The following is a 17735-nucleotide window of genomic DNA, read 5'->3' as shown; positions in this document are numbered from 1 at the left end:
CTGTCTTGGGAGGTTACTGATGCCTTGGGAAGTCCCACGTCGACTCTAGGGCTGTGGCTCTCTGCTATTTCTGGAATGTTTCATAAAAGAACACAAAAAAGTGTTTAAGTTGTTGCTCGAAAAGCACATTGATGCTAGTGAGGAGCATGTTGAAATTCTTGAGATTTTATGATACACAAAACAGGTCTTACAAAAAGGCTGTACTCTCTATTTGTTAAAATAAATTACTATCAGGTCAATTGGGTAATTCGTTGGGATGCTGTGTCCTTGTCAGTAAGGTGGAGCTGGGATGTCTTGCCCACTCTGGCTACCCCAGACTCCTGTACTCCAGACAAGGAATCACTTGGGGAACAAGGAAAAGTTGGCTCCTGTGTTTCTATCTGGGGGTGAACAGAGGTGCAGGGTCCTGCCAAACACTCAGGGGTTGTAGCCCCTATTCATTATTGGATCTTAATAATGAGATGACTTCGAGGGCCTCTTTCTCAGCATTTTGGAGGAGCTTGTTCTGATCATGGGATTTGGGCTCTTCCCTTTGCCCTTTTCTCTCCTTGCATCGGTATGTATCTGCCCGTCTGCCTTGTACTTAATACATTATTAGGTGGTTCTCCTCCTGCAGTGGAAGACAGAACTTTACGTGGTGCCTACACCATAGTTGGTCCTTACTAAACATTTTAATTATTGATTTCAATTATTTGGATATGGTGCTTGATCATACTAGTTTTGTTTTTTAATTTGAATTCTAATTCCATCACTTCCTTGTGAATAAAGTAAAAATGATAGTAGTATCCCCTCACCAGGACTGGTGAAAGATTAAATTAGTTCATATGCATAAAGCACTGTGTCTGGCACCTAGTAAGCACTATAAGAGAGTCATGAAGCCTATTGAGTGCAGTAAGGCAAGAGAAAGAAGTAAAAACATACATATTATAAAGGAAGAGAAGTGTTGGCTATCACTTTATTCATCAATCATTTGTTACTAGCTCTGTACTACAACTGTAAAGGATAAAAATTAGGAAACATGGTTCATCTCTGGAAAGACTGTGTGATGTGCTTGAAGCGACAACCCAAACCATAAGATACTCAGTCACCCCTTCAGCAGGCATCAGACATTTGCCTGTACAGTCATATGGATGTGGCTGGATGGTTAAGAGTGTTCTGAACCCCCAGGCTTGGTTGTCATTATGGAAGGTAATGTTTTCTTGTGGAAACTCTTGTTCCACGCTGGGTTTTGAAGCCTGCAGTGAGCACAGATGGAGAAAGGCAGAAAGGCACCCACTGCTGCAGCCCCAAGAATGCATGAGCACCATCCCCTGGGCAACAGGAGCCAGCTAGATGTAAGGCCAGTAGCACAGGGCTGGGTCTGAACCCTCAGCGTCTGCATGCCACCAGAGAGGGCAAGTCTCAGCTTGAAGCCAGCGAGCGGAGGAGCAGATGGAAGAATGTCAGCACCCCACACACCCAGCAATAGCAATGCCGGCAGCTGCTGCCCCTCAGCTGGGGAAGGGCAGGGCAGTGGGCAAGACCCACTACCACCAATCCTTTATTGTTCCAGTTTGTGTCTTATCTGTATCCAATCCTAAACAGGGAATTTGAACCAAACCTACCTCGTGTTGTTAAATGTTAACTTATGGGAACCAGTAGACACAAACAGTACATAAATAATCATCGTGTTGTTAAATGTTATGCTTAGTAGGAACCAGTAGACACAAACAGTACATAAATAATCATCTCACCTATGTGGAAGGAAGGGACTGGGAGGAAATATGTCAATAGTGGCTGTCTCTGTGGTCAGACAGTGGGTGACTTTTCTCATATATGTTTTCTGAACTTTCTATAATGAAATATGTATTTTATAATCAAGAAATGTTTTGAAAGTGTATCCTGGAATAGCTTGGAAGACAGTTTGTTGAAGGCTGGTAACCTTGCGGCAGAAGACTGGTGAGGGAGCTACTGAGAATAAGAAGAATCGTAGGAGTAGTAATAATAACACTGATGAAATACTTGCTCTGTTCCAGGCACTGTGCCAAGTACTCTACAGTTACCACCTCATTTAATCCTCATAACATCTATATGAGGGGGTACTATCAGTAGTACCATCTTAATGATGAAGGAAGCAAACTTAGATTCAGTCACACATACCCAGGTCCCATATTCAGCATATGGCAGAGGTAGGATTTGAACTAGGCAGTTGGACTCTTACCCATCCTACCATAATACCGTGATGGAAATTGTTTAGTTGAGAAATGAATCCTAAGTAAAATAGTGGTATTAAGAGTGAAGAGGGCCAAGGAAGAGGGGATTCACTTGGAAACAGCTTCTTGAGGTGCTGAGGTTCATGTTAGGGAAAGCCATCCTGTTTTCCAGAGGTAGTTGGAGATCCCATTTCTGGACAGTTGCTTCCATCAGCCAGTATGGCAGAACTTGTCCCTGTGAACTCAGGCTCAGGACAAGGGTTAGGAGTAAAGGCTGCTCACTCTGGGATTAATGTCAGATGGGAACCGTCTCGTATTCCAGAAACTCATCCTTTCCAACAGTGGTAGGTAGAGAGGTGCAGATTGCAGGTCAGTTTAAGGAAGAATTTTCCATAGAAGGACAGTGAAATTTGGAGACACCATTATGTGCTTATAATAAACAACTTTATAAAAGCATAAAAAGGTTTTATAGCATAGCAAAAGAAACAGTATTTAATGTGATGATTTTTTGCCAAATCGGCACTTTTGACCAATATGGACTTCACCGGGTAATCAAAATCCCATATGCCAAGAGCACGGTTTTTCCTTGTATAAAGACTGTGAGTTTCTGAAGGTATGGGTGGCATTCATATGGACTTATTCTCCAAATCTTGAAATACTAGAATTAAAGGCACCCTTTGAAACTTCAAAGAAATAAACTCAGAAGATGTGAAAGGAAGTGCTTTTCTCCAAAAGGCAGAATGATATATATAGGTCTCAGAAAGTCTGGGTGAGCGAGGGGTGCTGTCCAACAAATGTGGCTAGTAGTAGTGTCTATTGGGTAACTTCAGTCCAGACCACAGTTCTGAATGGGAGACAGAGAGACTTACCTCTGTTTACAATAATAGAAAGTCTACTTCCTGTAGTTTCTATGAGGAGGTATCCCCTCCCCCCACCCCTGCCTCTCATTTAGTTTGAGATGAAGAGGAACTTCATGTGTTTGAAATTTTTTTTTTTTTTAGACAATGGAATATTTGGATCCTGCATAAAGGTGGGGAGATCTGACTCTGGGTCAGATCAGAAAGGTATCAGAAAGAAGCTCCTGGAGGAGGTGATATTTGATGTGAGAAGTTTAATGGATTAATAGGAAAAAGGTAGAGTGTTCCAGGCAAAGGAACATGAAGATTACGGGGGTGAAAAATACATGAAAAACCACATGAAGATGTAGAGTTGAGAAAACCTGGGGAAATGCAAGTAGTTCTGGTGTGACTGGTACACTGGATAAAAGATTGGGAGTGGCCAGACAGAGGAGCTTCAGGGGAAATGGAGACGATACTGAAGGCAGAGAAACCAGTTTGCAAGCTCAGGCGTGGTTCAGGCAAGAAATAATGGGTTCCTGAACTCAGGGAATGACATTGAGTGGGAAGGAGGAGAGGAGTGGATGGATAAGAGAAAGGTTAGGAAAAAGAGCTAACTGCTGGCTGTAGGAGTAAGGAAGAAGAAGCAGTCCCAGGTGACTCTTGAGATTCCAGACTGGGTGACAGGGTGGACAGTGGTGCCATTCACCTAGATTCAGAATCCTGGGAAGGAAGCAAGTTTGGACATTGAGATATCTGTGGGACCTGGAGGTGTGCATCCAGGTGGGCCCTGCAAGTTGGAGGTCCTAGAGCAAACTGATGGTAGTTGACATTTCAGCTGTGAGCGTTCCATCAGGCTGAATGTGTAGGTCAAGAAGAGGCCCAAGAAGTGAGGATACTAGCTCAAACAGGAGACTGTGAAGGAGATATGAAAGAGATGTGGAAAGAAATTGAGGTGGGGGGAAAGTTAAAGAACCATTGGAGAGGTTGGGAGGGCTGAGAGCCTGGGTCTGAAGAAGGGTCACAATTTAATGCTGGATTATTCTTTGTCTTCCAAGATTTGTTATATGTACATTAGTTTCATCGATTAAATCCCAGGTTCCTAAGGAAACAGGGACTGAATGTTGTATTCCTAAAACGTGGAAACTGGTACCGAGCACTTGGGTAAATGCTCTTCATATTTTTTGGTTAACTGGGCAACCTTATTCTGCCTCCATATTTAAACTCTACAAAGACATCAGATGAGTTTAGGCATGATCTCCTTCCCTTTAATCTTTGTCATCAGTGAGTATATCTGTGTAATAAAGGCATTTGTGTCTCTACTACCTGGAGGCCTGGTGCACTGCCTACTGACTCACAGGCAGCTCACCCATGATTTTAGTTAAAAAAAAAAAAAAAAAAAAAAAAAAAAAAAAAAAACCTCATCTTGCAAACATAATCTAGGGTAGGGCCCAACCATCTTCCTACCCACTGTGTGGATTTATGACTGCCGGGAGGCAAGGAGCGAGCAGTTAGTTATTGGCTGTCATGGAAATAGAGTCTAATTATTATATAAGCTTAAGCTGTTTAGCTTGAAGTCCCCTGAAACGACACAAGGAAACAGGTATTTCTCTAGGATTGTTTGGAAAAAGAAGACTGGTACATAAAACCTTTGTGTGATCTTGACACCTATGCATTAATTATACCAGTTATCAGTCGTCTGTATCAATGTCATAGAGAGGAGAAGTGCCTCGGCTTGTGCTCCCATGTCTATCCCTGGCCATCATATTTACCACTGGGAAAGTGTGGGTGCTTCAGTCTCTGTAGAGAGGGGTGGGAGGAAGATATGAGGTTCACTTAGAAATTAAGGATCCTTCTTGCTGTTAGGCAGTCATGAGTAGTTTCTTGTGTTTAGTATCTCTTGCTGATAGCAGAAAGGATACATTTCATTCTCTCTTTAGCCTAGTGCAGAAGTAGAACAGAGCATATTTTTCCATCTTAATGAGCATAAAATTAAGTGCATAGGGTGAAGAAAAGCACTTAGAGCTACATAACCAGCATTTTCTCAAAAATCGGATTTTTCTCTCCTGAGCTCTGCCCCAGAGCTTCTGTCTTTTAGGGAGGGAAAATCACTTTTGTCTACTCCAGCTGCTCAAAGCAAGACATAAAATAGATTTTTCTTCAGGGAGAGTTGAGCTGTTCCCTTGCTCTGTCACTTTACCTCCGAAGAGTAGGAAGACACACTGCACTGGGCACTAGGAGGAGGATCAGTGACTTACTGGCAAGATAGCAAAAGAATCCTTTCCTAAAAGGAACAACAACAGAAACAAGAGAAAATTCATCAGCCGAAGTTTGGAAATAGCCCCAGTCTTAAACCATGAATTCCAGGGCTGTCTACTAGCTTAAGATCAGTTGAATTAAAATAAAGGATGATATGGGGTATATATATATAGCTCCCAGTGTTAGGTGAAACAATAGTGGACTCTCAGAGAGACATGAAGCTGGGAGAGAAGGGCTAGAGACTACTCCTCTGGAGGGCATTCTACGTGGACAGTGCGGAATGTCAATGGGCATTCCCTCCTAACTCTAGCTTCTCATGGGGATCAGGTACAGGGTGAGGATGGCCAGAGAGGAGAGACTGGAAACCATATCCTAGGAGCCAGCTTTGTAGCCGAGGGCCAGCAGCACCAAACAAAGGCTATTGTGCACAGAGAAATATTTGCTGAACCACCAAACAAAAATCCTGCAATCTGTGGGACTTTATTTTAACTTGATGTCTTATCAGAGTGACCAGCTCACTCCCATGTGAAGAAATAAACCAAAATCCTAGCATCAGGACAGAGTACAACCCAATCCTCAACACAAACATACATACATGTTTAGAGGTGTTGGCCCCGGCAAACTCTGCCTAAGGATAAAATTTCCTAGTTCTAACAGTCCACAGCCAGCCCTAATTCCTCCCCTGTGCCTTCAGGCTGCTGAACTTTTGAACTAATAGTTGAAACCTCTACATCATCTAGTTCTTTAGCTTAATTCCAAGGGAAGAATTTGAGCAGTGTCCAGGTAAATAGGAATAAGGACATTCCACCCACTCTGTTTGGGGCAAATATGTAGACCAGTGGCTTTTCAACCAGGAGCTCTTTTGCCCTTCTTTTCCCCAGGGGACATTTGGCAATGTGTGAAGATAGCTTTGGTTGTCACAACCAGTGTGGTACTACTGGCATCTAGTGGGTAGAGGCCTGGGATGCTGCTAAGTCTTCTATATTCTTACACAGGGCTTTACAACACAGGGTTATCTGGTCCAAAATATAGTACCAAAGGAGAGAAACCCTGGAGATAAACTTTTCCATGGAAAGATTAATTAATAAGCAAACAAGCCAACATGCAACCCATTCAGATTCTGTGGGAAAAGTGAGGGATTAATATAGTATTTAGAATGAAAACTTTACATTAGAAAAAACAAATTGGAAGAACTGATATATATCATCAAGGAAGTTGAAAAAAAAATTCCCTTTGAAACAGGAGGTGAAAGATGAAGGGTAGAATAAAATTACAGAGAAGTCACAGAGGTACAGATTAAATTCCAGAAGGATGCTGTTGTACAAAGCACACATAGCTGCACCAGAAGCTGGAAAAAGCGGAATCAGAGTTACAGGAAAAGCAAATCAGTGAGGAAGAGGGACTTGGAGGTCACTGCAAAACAGGAAAAGAAAACAGAAATGGTCCTAGCCAGGGTGGGGAGATAAGGGGACTAGAAGAGGAAGGAAGGAATCCTGTATGCAGATTCACTGTCAGGAATGCTGGCAATGTTCACTGGTGAAGAGCATGAAACAAACTGAGCAAAGGCAAGAGTCAAAGAATAGAAAACTTTGGAAGTGAAAGAAATGAATGAATAAAAATGGCCAAATAATGAGCCTGGTGAACTTACGGAATTTCAAGGATAAAGAATCACTGACAAATGAATTAACTGAAAAATTAAGTCATATATACTCATTTTTTAAGCTTAAAAATACTTTTAAAAAACGTTCTTTTAATTGAAACACTTATAGGAAGGTATACAAACCTTAAGTATACAACTCAGCCAGTTTTACAAAAGGCACGCACTTTTGTAACCACAGTTAGATCAAGAAACAGCTTTTCCAGCACCTCAGAAGCTCCACACCCAGTCACCTACACCTGACTCCCTAAAGCACACTGTAGCTTGCAAACCAAATCTGGCTCTTATCTGTGAGCTAAACACAATTTTTATGTTTTTAAATGGTCCCCCCCAAAATAAAAAGAGGAATAATGTTTTGTAACTCATGGAAATTAGATGAAGTCCAAATTTCAGTATCCATTAAGTTTTAATGGAATATAGATGTTCTCATTTGTTCATGTATTATCTGTGGCTGCTTTTTTTTACTACATCAGCAAGGGTGAGTACTTGCCACAGAGACTACATGCCCTGCAAAGCCTAAAATGCCATCTGGCTCATAACATAGAAAGTTTGCCAACCCCTGTCCTAATGTAGCTACTTTTCTGACTTCTTAACCACATAATGAGTTTGCCTGTTCTTGAATTTCATATGTATCATATCATAAATACATATGTATTCCTTTATATACTGACCTGTTCAGTGTTGTGTTTGTGAGATTCATATGTGTGTGTAGCAGTACCTATAGTCCTTCCTTCTTATTGCTGCATAGTATTGTGTTTTATGATTATACCACAGTTTATCCATTTGGTCATTGATGATCACTTGGATTATTTCCAATTTGGGAGTTATTATTTTATATCATGCTGATATAAAATATTCTTCTCTATGTCTCTTGGAACATGTATGTATACATTTACATATTTCCTTTGGACATATACCCAAGACTGAAATTGTGGTTCAGCTTAGTTGCTACTATTGCAGTTGTGACAGTTTAAACTCCTACCAGCAGTGTCCCATATCCTCACCAGCAAATAGTATCATGGTCTTTCTACCATTGTGGAAGGTGTGACAGGGTTATCTCATCATGGCTTTAATTTGCATTTCCCTTAGGATTAATGAGGTTGAGCACCTTTCATACCTGTTCATATTCTTCTGTAGAGTACCCACTCAAGCAATTTGTCTATTTCTCTATTGTGTGTCTGTCTTTTTCTTATTGATTGGCAAGGGTTCTTTATTTTTGGTGGATATGTGTATTGCAGTTCTCGGAATATTAAAAGTTTGACCCAGGAATTGTATACCTAGTTAAGTTGCCATTCACACATAAAAGCTTCATTAAAACATTTCCAAATACACAAGAACTCAAATTTTCTAGAGATGAATCAGATAAGTAATGGATTGGAGAATTTATGTATATGATGGGGCTGATAGTGAACACTAAATATATTCAAATGTGAAATCTGCATTTAAATAACTGATAATTGTTTTTCTAAAATGGGTGATTTATTTACTTATATTTGAAATTGTTTTATATTAAATACCTCTTTGATAACAGAGAGAAAAAATATATGTTCAGAGGATACCCACAAAAAGCAGGAGACAAAGTGAAGGAGGAGGGGGGAGAAATTGTAGGGGTGCTAACTTCTTTCTCTGCAAAAGTACAATTAGCATTACTAAAGACATACTATAGATTTTTCCAGATTACGAGGGGTAGGGAATGGGTAGTAAAAGAAAATATAAAACCTGTAAAAAAAAAAAAAAAAAAGGAAAGAAAAAAAACAAGGACACAAGCATGGAAAATATAAAGTGACAGGAAACCATGCATATATTATGACAAATATAGAAAGGGGAAACTCGTGTATTGAATTTAAGATGAATAGCATTAAGCAGCACCAAAAAAGGTTAATGAACTTTATTTTACTACAAAAAAAAAACAGAAGCATATATTGCTCACTGATTCAGAGTATATACTGCATTCTATAGAACATTACCCCAACCTTGCCAAGTATTGTCATCTGTCTGGCACCATAACCTAGTAAAAGCCTATTGCTACAGAGAAGATACATGTATACACACACATATGTATATGTATACATGTATACATGTATACATGTATACATGTATACACACATATGTATATGTATACATGTACACACACATATAGAAATAACGTGTATATGTATATATAATGAGATGTATTTTCTCAGGTATATGTAAATATATATAATGAGATATATATGGCCTTATGAATATATACACATATACATGAGAATAATAAACTTTGTAAATGTATACTAGTTTTATAACTAAGTGTATTTGATTATAAGTTTAATTTTTTTCCATAGAATATCTTCTCCCTGATATAGACATAATCAAGGAAACGGATCTATCTTCATATTTAAATCTATCTATCTAACATGTTTTTATATATGTAAAATCAGGAAAAGCGATGTGGTTAGAAGAAGCAATGCTTTTAAAGGGCTCCTTGAGCTGCCTTGGAAACTGCTACAAGGGAAGGAATGACTGCTTTTGTTTGAAACTTGGAGCTATGTCTGCCTTTTGGTTTTAGTCGCCTTCCCCGAGAAACCTATCTAGTGTCAAGGCTGCCTTGGTTTTGGATCTGTATCTTTTTTCCTAGCTGCTGGAATGGAGTAGCCAGGATTTGGTTTGCATCTTCTTGAAAATCTCCTTTCTCTACCTTTAGCTGGGTAAGTTTTGAGCTTTTCTGATTTGGGGCAGAAAGTAGTGACGAAAAGCTACATTATGTTCTAGTTCCAGTGCAAGATCCTGCAGTCAACCCATTACTTTGACTTTTCTCCAGACAATAGAAACTGGAATAGAGCCCAGAAGTTCTGGCATATTCTTATATTCTATTTCTTTATACCATGTAGTCTCCTAGCGCCTATAAAGAGCTTTCAGACCACTACTTCCAACACCCACATTCTTACGTTTTCTTTCCCTAGCCTCCCCTGGTCTCCCCTCTCCCCCACCCCCACTCCATATGCTTCCTTCTGCAGTCCTCTCTGTTTTATGTTCAAAATAGTGTATATTTAGAGCAAGTCCTTTTTAATCCTTTACTTGAAAATATTCATTCATTCATGAAACATTTAAGCATTGACAGGTTGAGAACAGTGCTAGGTGACTCCATCTCAGCTAATCCTCGACAATTCTGTAACGTAGGAACATTATTTTAACTGCTTTTAAGGCTCATAAGGGTTGTGTAACTTGGCCACAGTCATACAATTTGTTTGGCAGAGTCTGGACAGCAGCTGCCTATTGAGTTAGTACTGTGTGCCAAAGACTGCACGGAGCCCTCTGTATAGTTTGCGCAGGAAGGCATGAGGATTAGAGATTGGGAAGGTAACTCATCACAGTTCCCTAGGTCTCTGCAAAACCATGTTCTTTCTGCTGGGCCATGCTAACAATAAAAATGTGCCGTGATACCTGCCTTGATATTTCTGTTGTACGCAAGGTGCTCTGGGGATCCAGAGGGAAAGTGGACCTGAGAAGTGCCCTGGGGTTTGAGAAGAGGTGGCATTTAAACTAGACCTTAAGAGAGGAGTTTTTCCAGAGAGAAATAAAGGAAGCTGCTGCTGTCAGTGAGGAAACTGGTTTAAAGACACGCAGAGATTGCACAATTGTGTGATAGGAGTTGTGCTGGCCTCTGAAGCATGCAGGGCTGGGAGGTGTACAGAGATGGCTCCCAAGGGTCTTGCAGATTGTGTTTTGGAATTTGAGTTCTGTCTTGTCTAACATGGAGTTATCAGTGGGAAGTGGTGTGATCAGAATTTTGTTGTGGGTGTATAAACTGGTAGAAGTGGGTAGAATAACTTAGGAGAGCTGAGATCAGTTAGACCATGCCAATAATTCAGGCAAGAGCCTGACCCAGGACATTAGTGGGGGATGAAGAGCCTATATGAGCAGAAGCCATAAGAGGCAGGCACGTCCCATCAGTTCATCAGCTGGACTGCAACATACCATTGTAAACCTTTTTGGAGGGATCAAACTATTTTATTGAGGGCCTTCAGGTAAATGTCAAAGGTCTAGGAGTTCAGTGAGATCTAACATCCTCAGCCTGGCCGGGACCTCCCCAGCTTCATAGTGGCCTGAAAGTACTGCAGACCTTTTCTTCCTTGTTTTTATCTTATTTATTATGTTTTTATTATATTTTATTATATTTTGAGAGAGAAGGGAGGGGTGCAGAGGAGAGGGAGAGAGAGAATCTTAAGCAGGCTCCATGCCCCCTGCAGAGCCCGATGTGGGGCTTGATCTCACAACTCTGAGACCATGACCTGAGCCAAAACCAAGAGCTGAACGCTTGCTTAACCAACCAAGAGCCACCCAGACGCTCTTTCTTGTTAGTGTTTAAAGCCAGGCACACAACTGAACTCATTTTCACACACTTGCTCTTATTCTTAGTGTGGGTAGTGACCCAAACACCATTTTGCTTGCACATAGTGTGTATCTGATGTATGTACACTGATGTACGTGTAATTGAGTGTGTATACTGACTATAGTATATTACACATGCAATACTGAAATTTGCTTTTCCTTTCCCACTTAAGATATCTGGGAGGGAGATCCCTGGGTGGCGCAGCGGTTTGGAGCCTGCCTTTGGCCCAGGGAGCGATCCTGAGGACCCGGGATTGAGTCCCACATCAGGCTCCCAGTGCATGGAGCCTGCTTCTCCCTCTGCCTGTGTCTCTGCCTCTCTCTCTCTCTCTCTCTCTCTCTCTGTGACTATCATAAATAAATAAAAATTAAAAAAAAAGATATCTGGGAGGTCATTTTCTGTCAGTAAAGCTGGAGCTGCCAGATTGGTTTTGATGCTGCTTAGTATTTCATTATATGGATGTGCCATAGTGTCTTTAGAATACATAATGTATCATGATGGACATTGAGATTTCTGATAGTTTACCATTACAAATGATGCAGTGAGTATTCTTGTATATATATATCATTTTGCACATATCCAGATTTCCAGAAATGAGTTCTTAGAAGATTTGAAATTCTTTGAAATTGCGGAGTCAAATGGACTCATGTGCATTTGTAATTTTAACATCTTGCTAAATTACTTTCTATACTGCTTGTTTTCCTTACTCTCATCAACACAGGACGTTGATGGTGACTCATCTGGAAGTTAAAACTGGGACCTTATTGTAACTTTACAGATGCTTGAGCCATTTGCATTTCCCTTTTTATCCTTTTAAATTTTTCTGAGTTATTGACCTTATTTAGCTATAGAAGCTCTTGATATTTTAAGGAAATTAGCCTTTTGTCTGGTAGTAAGTGCTATAGTTTTTTTGGTTTTGTTTTTTTTTTTTTTTTCAGTTAAATTTATCAGGATTTGTATGTGTATGGGGGCTTCAGAATCTCATGTGATACTTAGAGAAGACTTCCTTTTCCAGGATTTTTTAAAAACTTGCATTGTTTTCCTATCAGAACTTGCATAGCTAAATATTTTTGTATTTAAATCTTCCAACTCTTTGGAACACATTTGCGGGTCTTATGTGTAGATCTTATCTACCCAAGTAGACCCTAAACTTTTAAAAGGCAGCAATCAGGTATCTTCCTTTCTTGAATCCCCCATAAACCTGAGCATAAGGTTCTACATAAAAGAAGTATGATAACATTTTTTTACATTTTAAAAATTGTGAATTTTTATAAATAGGAAAGTACACAAAACATTCATACACAATTCAAGGAAAATTTACAAAATGAATGCCTGGGTAACCACAACCTAGATAAAGAAATAGGCCATTTCCAGCTCCTCAGAAGTCCCCTGTACACACATCCCAGTCACATTCCTCTCCCATCCTCCAGAGGCAACCACTCTCTTGACTTGTGACAATGATTTTCTTGTTTTTCTTTATAATAAGATTGGAGCTTATAAAAATCACCATTGTTTGTAGGTAAAAAGCCGTTGAATGTCTGCAATTTCATATTCCAACCTAATAATTTTTCCACTTCTGTGTGGGTCTTTAAACAGTATAGTTTAGTTGAGCCTGCTTTTCGATACTCTTTATTTTTTTATTTTTTATTTTTTAAAGATTTTATTTATTTATTCATGATAGTCACAGAGAGAGAGAGAGAGGCAGAGACACAGGCAGAGAGAGAAGCGGGCTCCATGCAGGGAGCCCGATGTGGGATTCGATCCCGGGTCTCCAGGATCGCGCCCTGGGCCAAAGGCAGACGCCAAACCGCTGCGCCACCCAGGGATCCCTCGATACTCTTTAAATGTAATATCACCATATTTGTTCTTTGCTATGCCTCTTTCCTTTACTCTGATGTTGTGGTATTCATGTTGTTGAAGATTGTCAATTCTCACTGCTACATAGATCCCATTATACGACTGTGCTACACTTTATTTATCCATCCCACTGTTGCTGGATTATAGGTCTCCAGTTTTGTCTATTACAAGTAACGTTGCTATGAAAATCTTTGTACATGTGTTTTGATGCATGAAACTAAAATTTGTTCTAGGATAGAATCCGCAAAGAGGGCCCACTGTCTAGTTTTGTTTTGTTTTTTAAATGCCAAATGATATATATCTATTTTTAAGATTTTGTTTATTTATTCATGAGAGACACAAAGAGAGGCAGAGACATTGGCAGAGGGAGAAGCAGGCTCCACGCAGGGGAGCCTGATGGTGGGACTTGATCCCAGGACCCTGGGATCACGCCCTGAGCTAAAGGAAGAGGCTCAACCACTGAGCTACCCAGGCGCCCCTAGTTTTTTGTTTTTTAAAGCTTTTAATTTTGAGATGATTTTACATCTACAGAAGAGTAACAAAATTGGTACAGAGAGTTTCTGTATACACTTTATCCATCTGCCCCTAATGTAAACATCTTACGTGATTATAAGTACATTTAAAAATCGGACATTAGGGGATCCCTGAGTGGCGCAGCGGTTTGGTGCCTACCTTTGGCCCAGGGCGCAATCCTGGAGACCCGGGATCGAATCCCATGTCGGGCTCCCAGTGCATGGAGCCTGCTTCTCCCTCTGCCTATGTCTCTGCCTCTCTCTCTCTCTCTCTCTCTCTGTGTGACTATCATAAATAAATTTAAAAATTTTTTTAAAAAAATCGGACATTAATATTGGTACAATACGATGAACTGCAAACTTTGGATTTCATCAGTGTTTACACTAATGCCCTTTTACTTTGTTAGGACCAGTGCAGGATACCACATTGCACTTAGTTGTCACATTTCTTTATTTTTTTAAGATTTTATTTATTTATTCATAGAGACAGAGAGAGAGAGAGAGAGAGACAGGCAGAGGGAGAAGCAGGCTCCATGCAGGGAGCCTGACGCAGGACTTGATCCCGGATCTCTGGGATCACGCCCTGGACTGAAAGGCAGCACTAAACCGCTGAGCCACCCAGGCTGCCCCACATTTCTTTAGACATAAAACAAACTTACCAACTATAGTGCAGTATTTGTGTAAAGTTCTTTTTGTTTTCAGTCTTATACTTTAGCTGGTCAAAACTGTTTTCCAAAGCCATTGTTATGTAGTCATTTGGGTCTCATTTTTTTCACTGAGAAAAATTCATTTAAAATTTGCCCCCCCAGGGATCCCTGGGTGGCACAGCGGTTTGGCGCCTGCCTTTGGCCCAGGGCGTGATCCTGGAGACCCGGGATCAAATCCCACATCGGGCTCCCGGTGCATGGAGCCTGCTTCTCCCTCTGCCTATGTCTCTGCCTCTCTCTCTCTCTCTCTCTGTGACTATCATAAATAAATAAAAATTAAAAAAAAAAAATCGGCCCCCCCCCAAAAAAATAAAATAAAACAAAATAAAATTCACCTAAGTTGTGTGCATCAATAATTTGTTCCTTAAAAAAAAATTGCAGTGAACATCATATAATGTAAAATAACCATTTTACAGTAAGCATTTCCTTGGCATTTAGTACATTTACAGTGGGCAACCGCCACCTCCGTCTAGTTCCTAAACGTGTTCTTCGTCCCAAAACAAAACCCCATGCTTGTTACTCAGCACTCTTTCACCTCTCCTAGCCTCTGGCAGCTGTCTGTTTGCTTTCTTTTTCTGTGGCCTTGCCCATTCTGGATATTTCCTGTGAGCGGGATCATACCGTCTGTAATGGTTTGTGTCTGGCTTCTTTCACACAGCATCATGATTTTGAGGCTCCTCAGCATTGTAGCACGTATCAGTACTTCACTTCTTTTTTGTTTGTTTGTTTGTTTAAATTGTGGTAAAATATGTATAACAGAAAAATTGCCATTTTAACCATTTTAAATGTACAGGTGTACAGGTTAATGGCATTAACTACACTCACAATATTGTACAACCATCATCATGGCCTGTTTCCAAAACTTTTTTATCACCCTACACTGAAAGGCAGTAAGTCCCTCTTCTCTACTCCTGCCAGCCCTGGTACCCTCCAGTCTAATTTTTATCTCTTTGAGTTTGCCTCTTCTAGGTATCTCATCTAAATGGAATCATATAATAGTTGTCCTTTTGTGTCTGGCTTATTTCACCCAGCATAATATTTTCTAGGCTCATCCATGTTATAGCATGTGTCAGAACCTCCTTCCTTTAAAAAATTTTTTTTTATTTTTTAAAAGATTTTATTTATTCATGAGAGAGAGAGAGAGGCAGAGACACAGGCAGAGGGAGAAGCAGGCTCCATGCAGGGAACCCAACGTGGGACTCTATCCCTGGTCTCCAGGATCAGGCCCTGGGCTGAAGGCGGCGCTAAAACTCTGAGCCACCCCGGCTGCCCAACCTCATTCCTTTTTATGGTTGGGTGATATTCCATTGTGTGACTACCCCACATTTTGTCCATCTGTTGATAGACATTTGTGTTGTTTTCACCTTTTGGCTCTTGTGAAAAATGCTGCTGTGAAATTGGCATACAGGTATCTGTGTGAGTCATTATTTTTTCATTCTTTTGTGTATATCCCTAGGACTAGAGTAGTTTGCCTACCCCAGTCTAGAATGCATACAGCGGTAAACTGAATTCCAAAGTGGTTACACCACAATCTTATCAACACTTGATTTCATCAGATTCTTCAGTTTTTGCCAGTATGCCCTGTGTGCCATGATGTTGCACTGTGATTTTAATTTGCACTTCCTGGTTCCTAATGGGATTGAACACATTTTCACATGTTTATAAGCCATTTGAATTTCCTGTTTTATAATGCATCTGTTAATTTTCCTATTGGTGGTTTGCCTTTCTAAATTAATGTTGATGAACCGATGCCTCCAAATAATGTTTACTCTGTGTTTCTGCAGAACAAATAGTGGAGAAAGATGAAGGTCCGTATTATACTCACCTGGGATCTGGCCCCACGGTAGCCTCTATCCGGGAGCTCATGGAGGAGCGGTGAGTGACGCCCAGGTGTCCAAGCAGAGGTGGGCAGTTGTTAAGAGAGCGTGGCATTGAAGCGCCTCTCATTGTCATTGTCTCATACCAGACAACGTACAGGAAGGAAGTCATGATATCCAGACTGTGGAAGGTTGACTATGGGTCTCTCTCTGTCTGTAGGTCTGCCCTCTATATCTACCCCTCCCTTGTTCTTCTCCCTCTCTTGAAATATTTTTATTGATGAAATGTGGTTAAATGACTGTGTCCTATAGTGTTTCCCAAGGTCTGGATTTTCTGCTGGCTTTTCTGCAGTATTGTTCACTGTGTTCTTCTGTCCTCTCTATGGCCTATACATTCACAGTTAAAGGTAAAGACTTCATGGGAATCAGATAATTTTTTCTTTCTTTTTTTCAAAACTACTTCATAGGTGGTATTTTGTACCTTCTTCAGGAGTAACATAAGTCTTATCATTGGCCAGTGGCTGCCTATTCAGGTTGTGTCCTAAGTCGTCCTGACACTGTCCCAGCAGTCTTTGATAGCTTTTTTGATTCCTCATATGGCATTATGTTCTGGGCTTGCATTCTACATTTATCCAAGAAGTCCCAGACTTTTATTGGGGGAACAAGTATTTAGAAAACAAACGCTGGTACTAGGTATGCTCTTTGTTTCTAGGCCATTTCAGTAGAAAGAGCTAAGATGTATGTGTAGGGTTTTTATTTTTTGTTATTGATTAGTGATTAAATACATCAGAGTTTACATTGACACTTAGAATTCAAACTCAAGACTACAGGGTTTTTACTTAACAGCCCTGTTTTATTTATTTATTTTTTTAAAGATTTTATTTATTCATGAGAGACACACAGAGAGGCAGAGACACAGGCAGAGGGAGAAGCAGGCTCCAGGCAGGAAGCCCGACATGGGACTTGATCCTGGGCCGAAGGCAGGCACTAAACTGCTGAGCCACCCTAGGGATACCCCTGTTTTATTTTTTAAGCAGCTTGTATAGATAGAAGACTTTAAAGTCTATGTACATGTACATAGCAGGTATTAAATGCTATGAGTTCCGGTGTATAGAAAAGTAAAATAGCTTGGTGATTGAGAGCATGCAAACACTGCACTAGACTAAAAGGTCTAATCCTGGCCCTACCACTTCCTGCTGAGTCCTTGGGTAAGTTGCTCTGCTTTTCTGTGACTCAGTTTTCTTATCTGCAAAATGGAGATGATAGAAACACACATACATTGTAGGAGAGTTATGATGATAAGTCAAAACAATGTCTGTGCTTGTAAGGAAGGACCATGACCATATACAAGGCACCTATCTCATATATCCATGTACTGATCGAAATTTTATAACATTAGTGTTTTTAATAGCAAAGGCAAAGATTATATAGACCTACATACATGCTTGTACATATGTATACAGATGTGTAGAAGGCTAAGTGGCTTAAAGTTTCCATATTTAGGAAGCATATTTTGTCTGATCAGGGGG

At 40.4% G+C, this 17735-nt stretch overlaps 1 protein-coding gene across 1 annotated transcript in view; it reads left to right on the top strand.

Annotated features, from left to right (window-relative positions):
- TET3 (tet methylcytosine dioxygenase 3) overlaps positions 1-17735 on the top strand; it is a 106200-nt gene that overhangs the window by 56436 nt on the left and 32029 nt on the right. Inside the window, 1 exon segment of the mRNA XM_025453610.3 lies at positions 16174-16264. Within this exon segment, the coding sequence (XP_025309395.3) occupies positions 16174-16264 (91 nt within the window).

The sequence above is a fragment of the Canis lupus genome, chromosome 17 (genome assembly GCF_003254725.2).
Source record: "Canis lupus dingo isolate Sandy chromosome 17, ASM325472v2, whole genome shotgun sequence".
Lineage (NCBI taxonomy): Eukaryota > Metazoa > Chordata > Mammalia > Carnivora > Canidae > Canis > Canis lupus.
The sequence above is the reverse complement of the archived record's forward strand: the minus strand, read 5'-3'. Positions and strand labels throughout refer to the sequence as shown.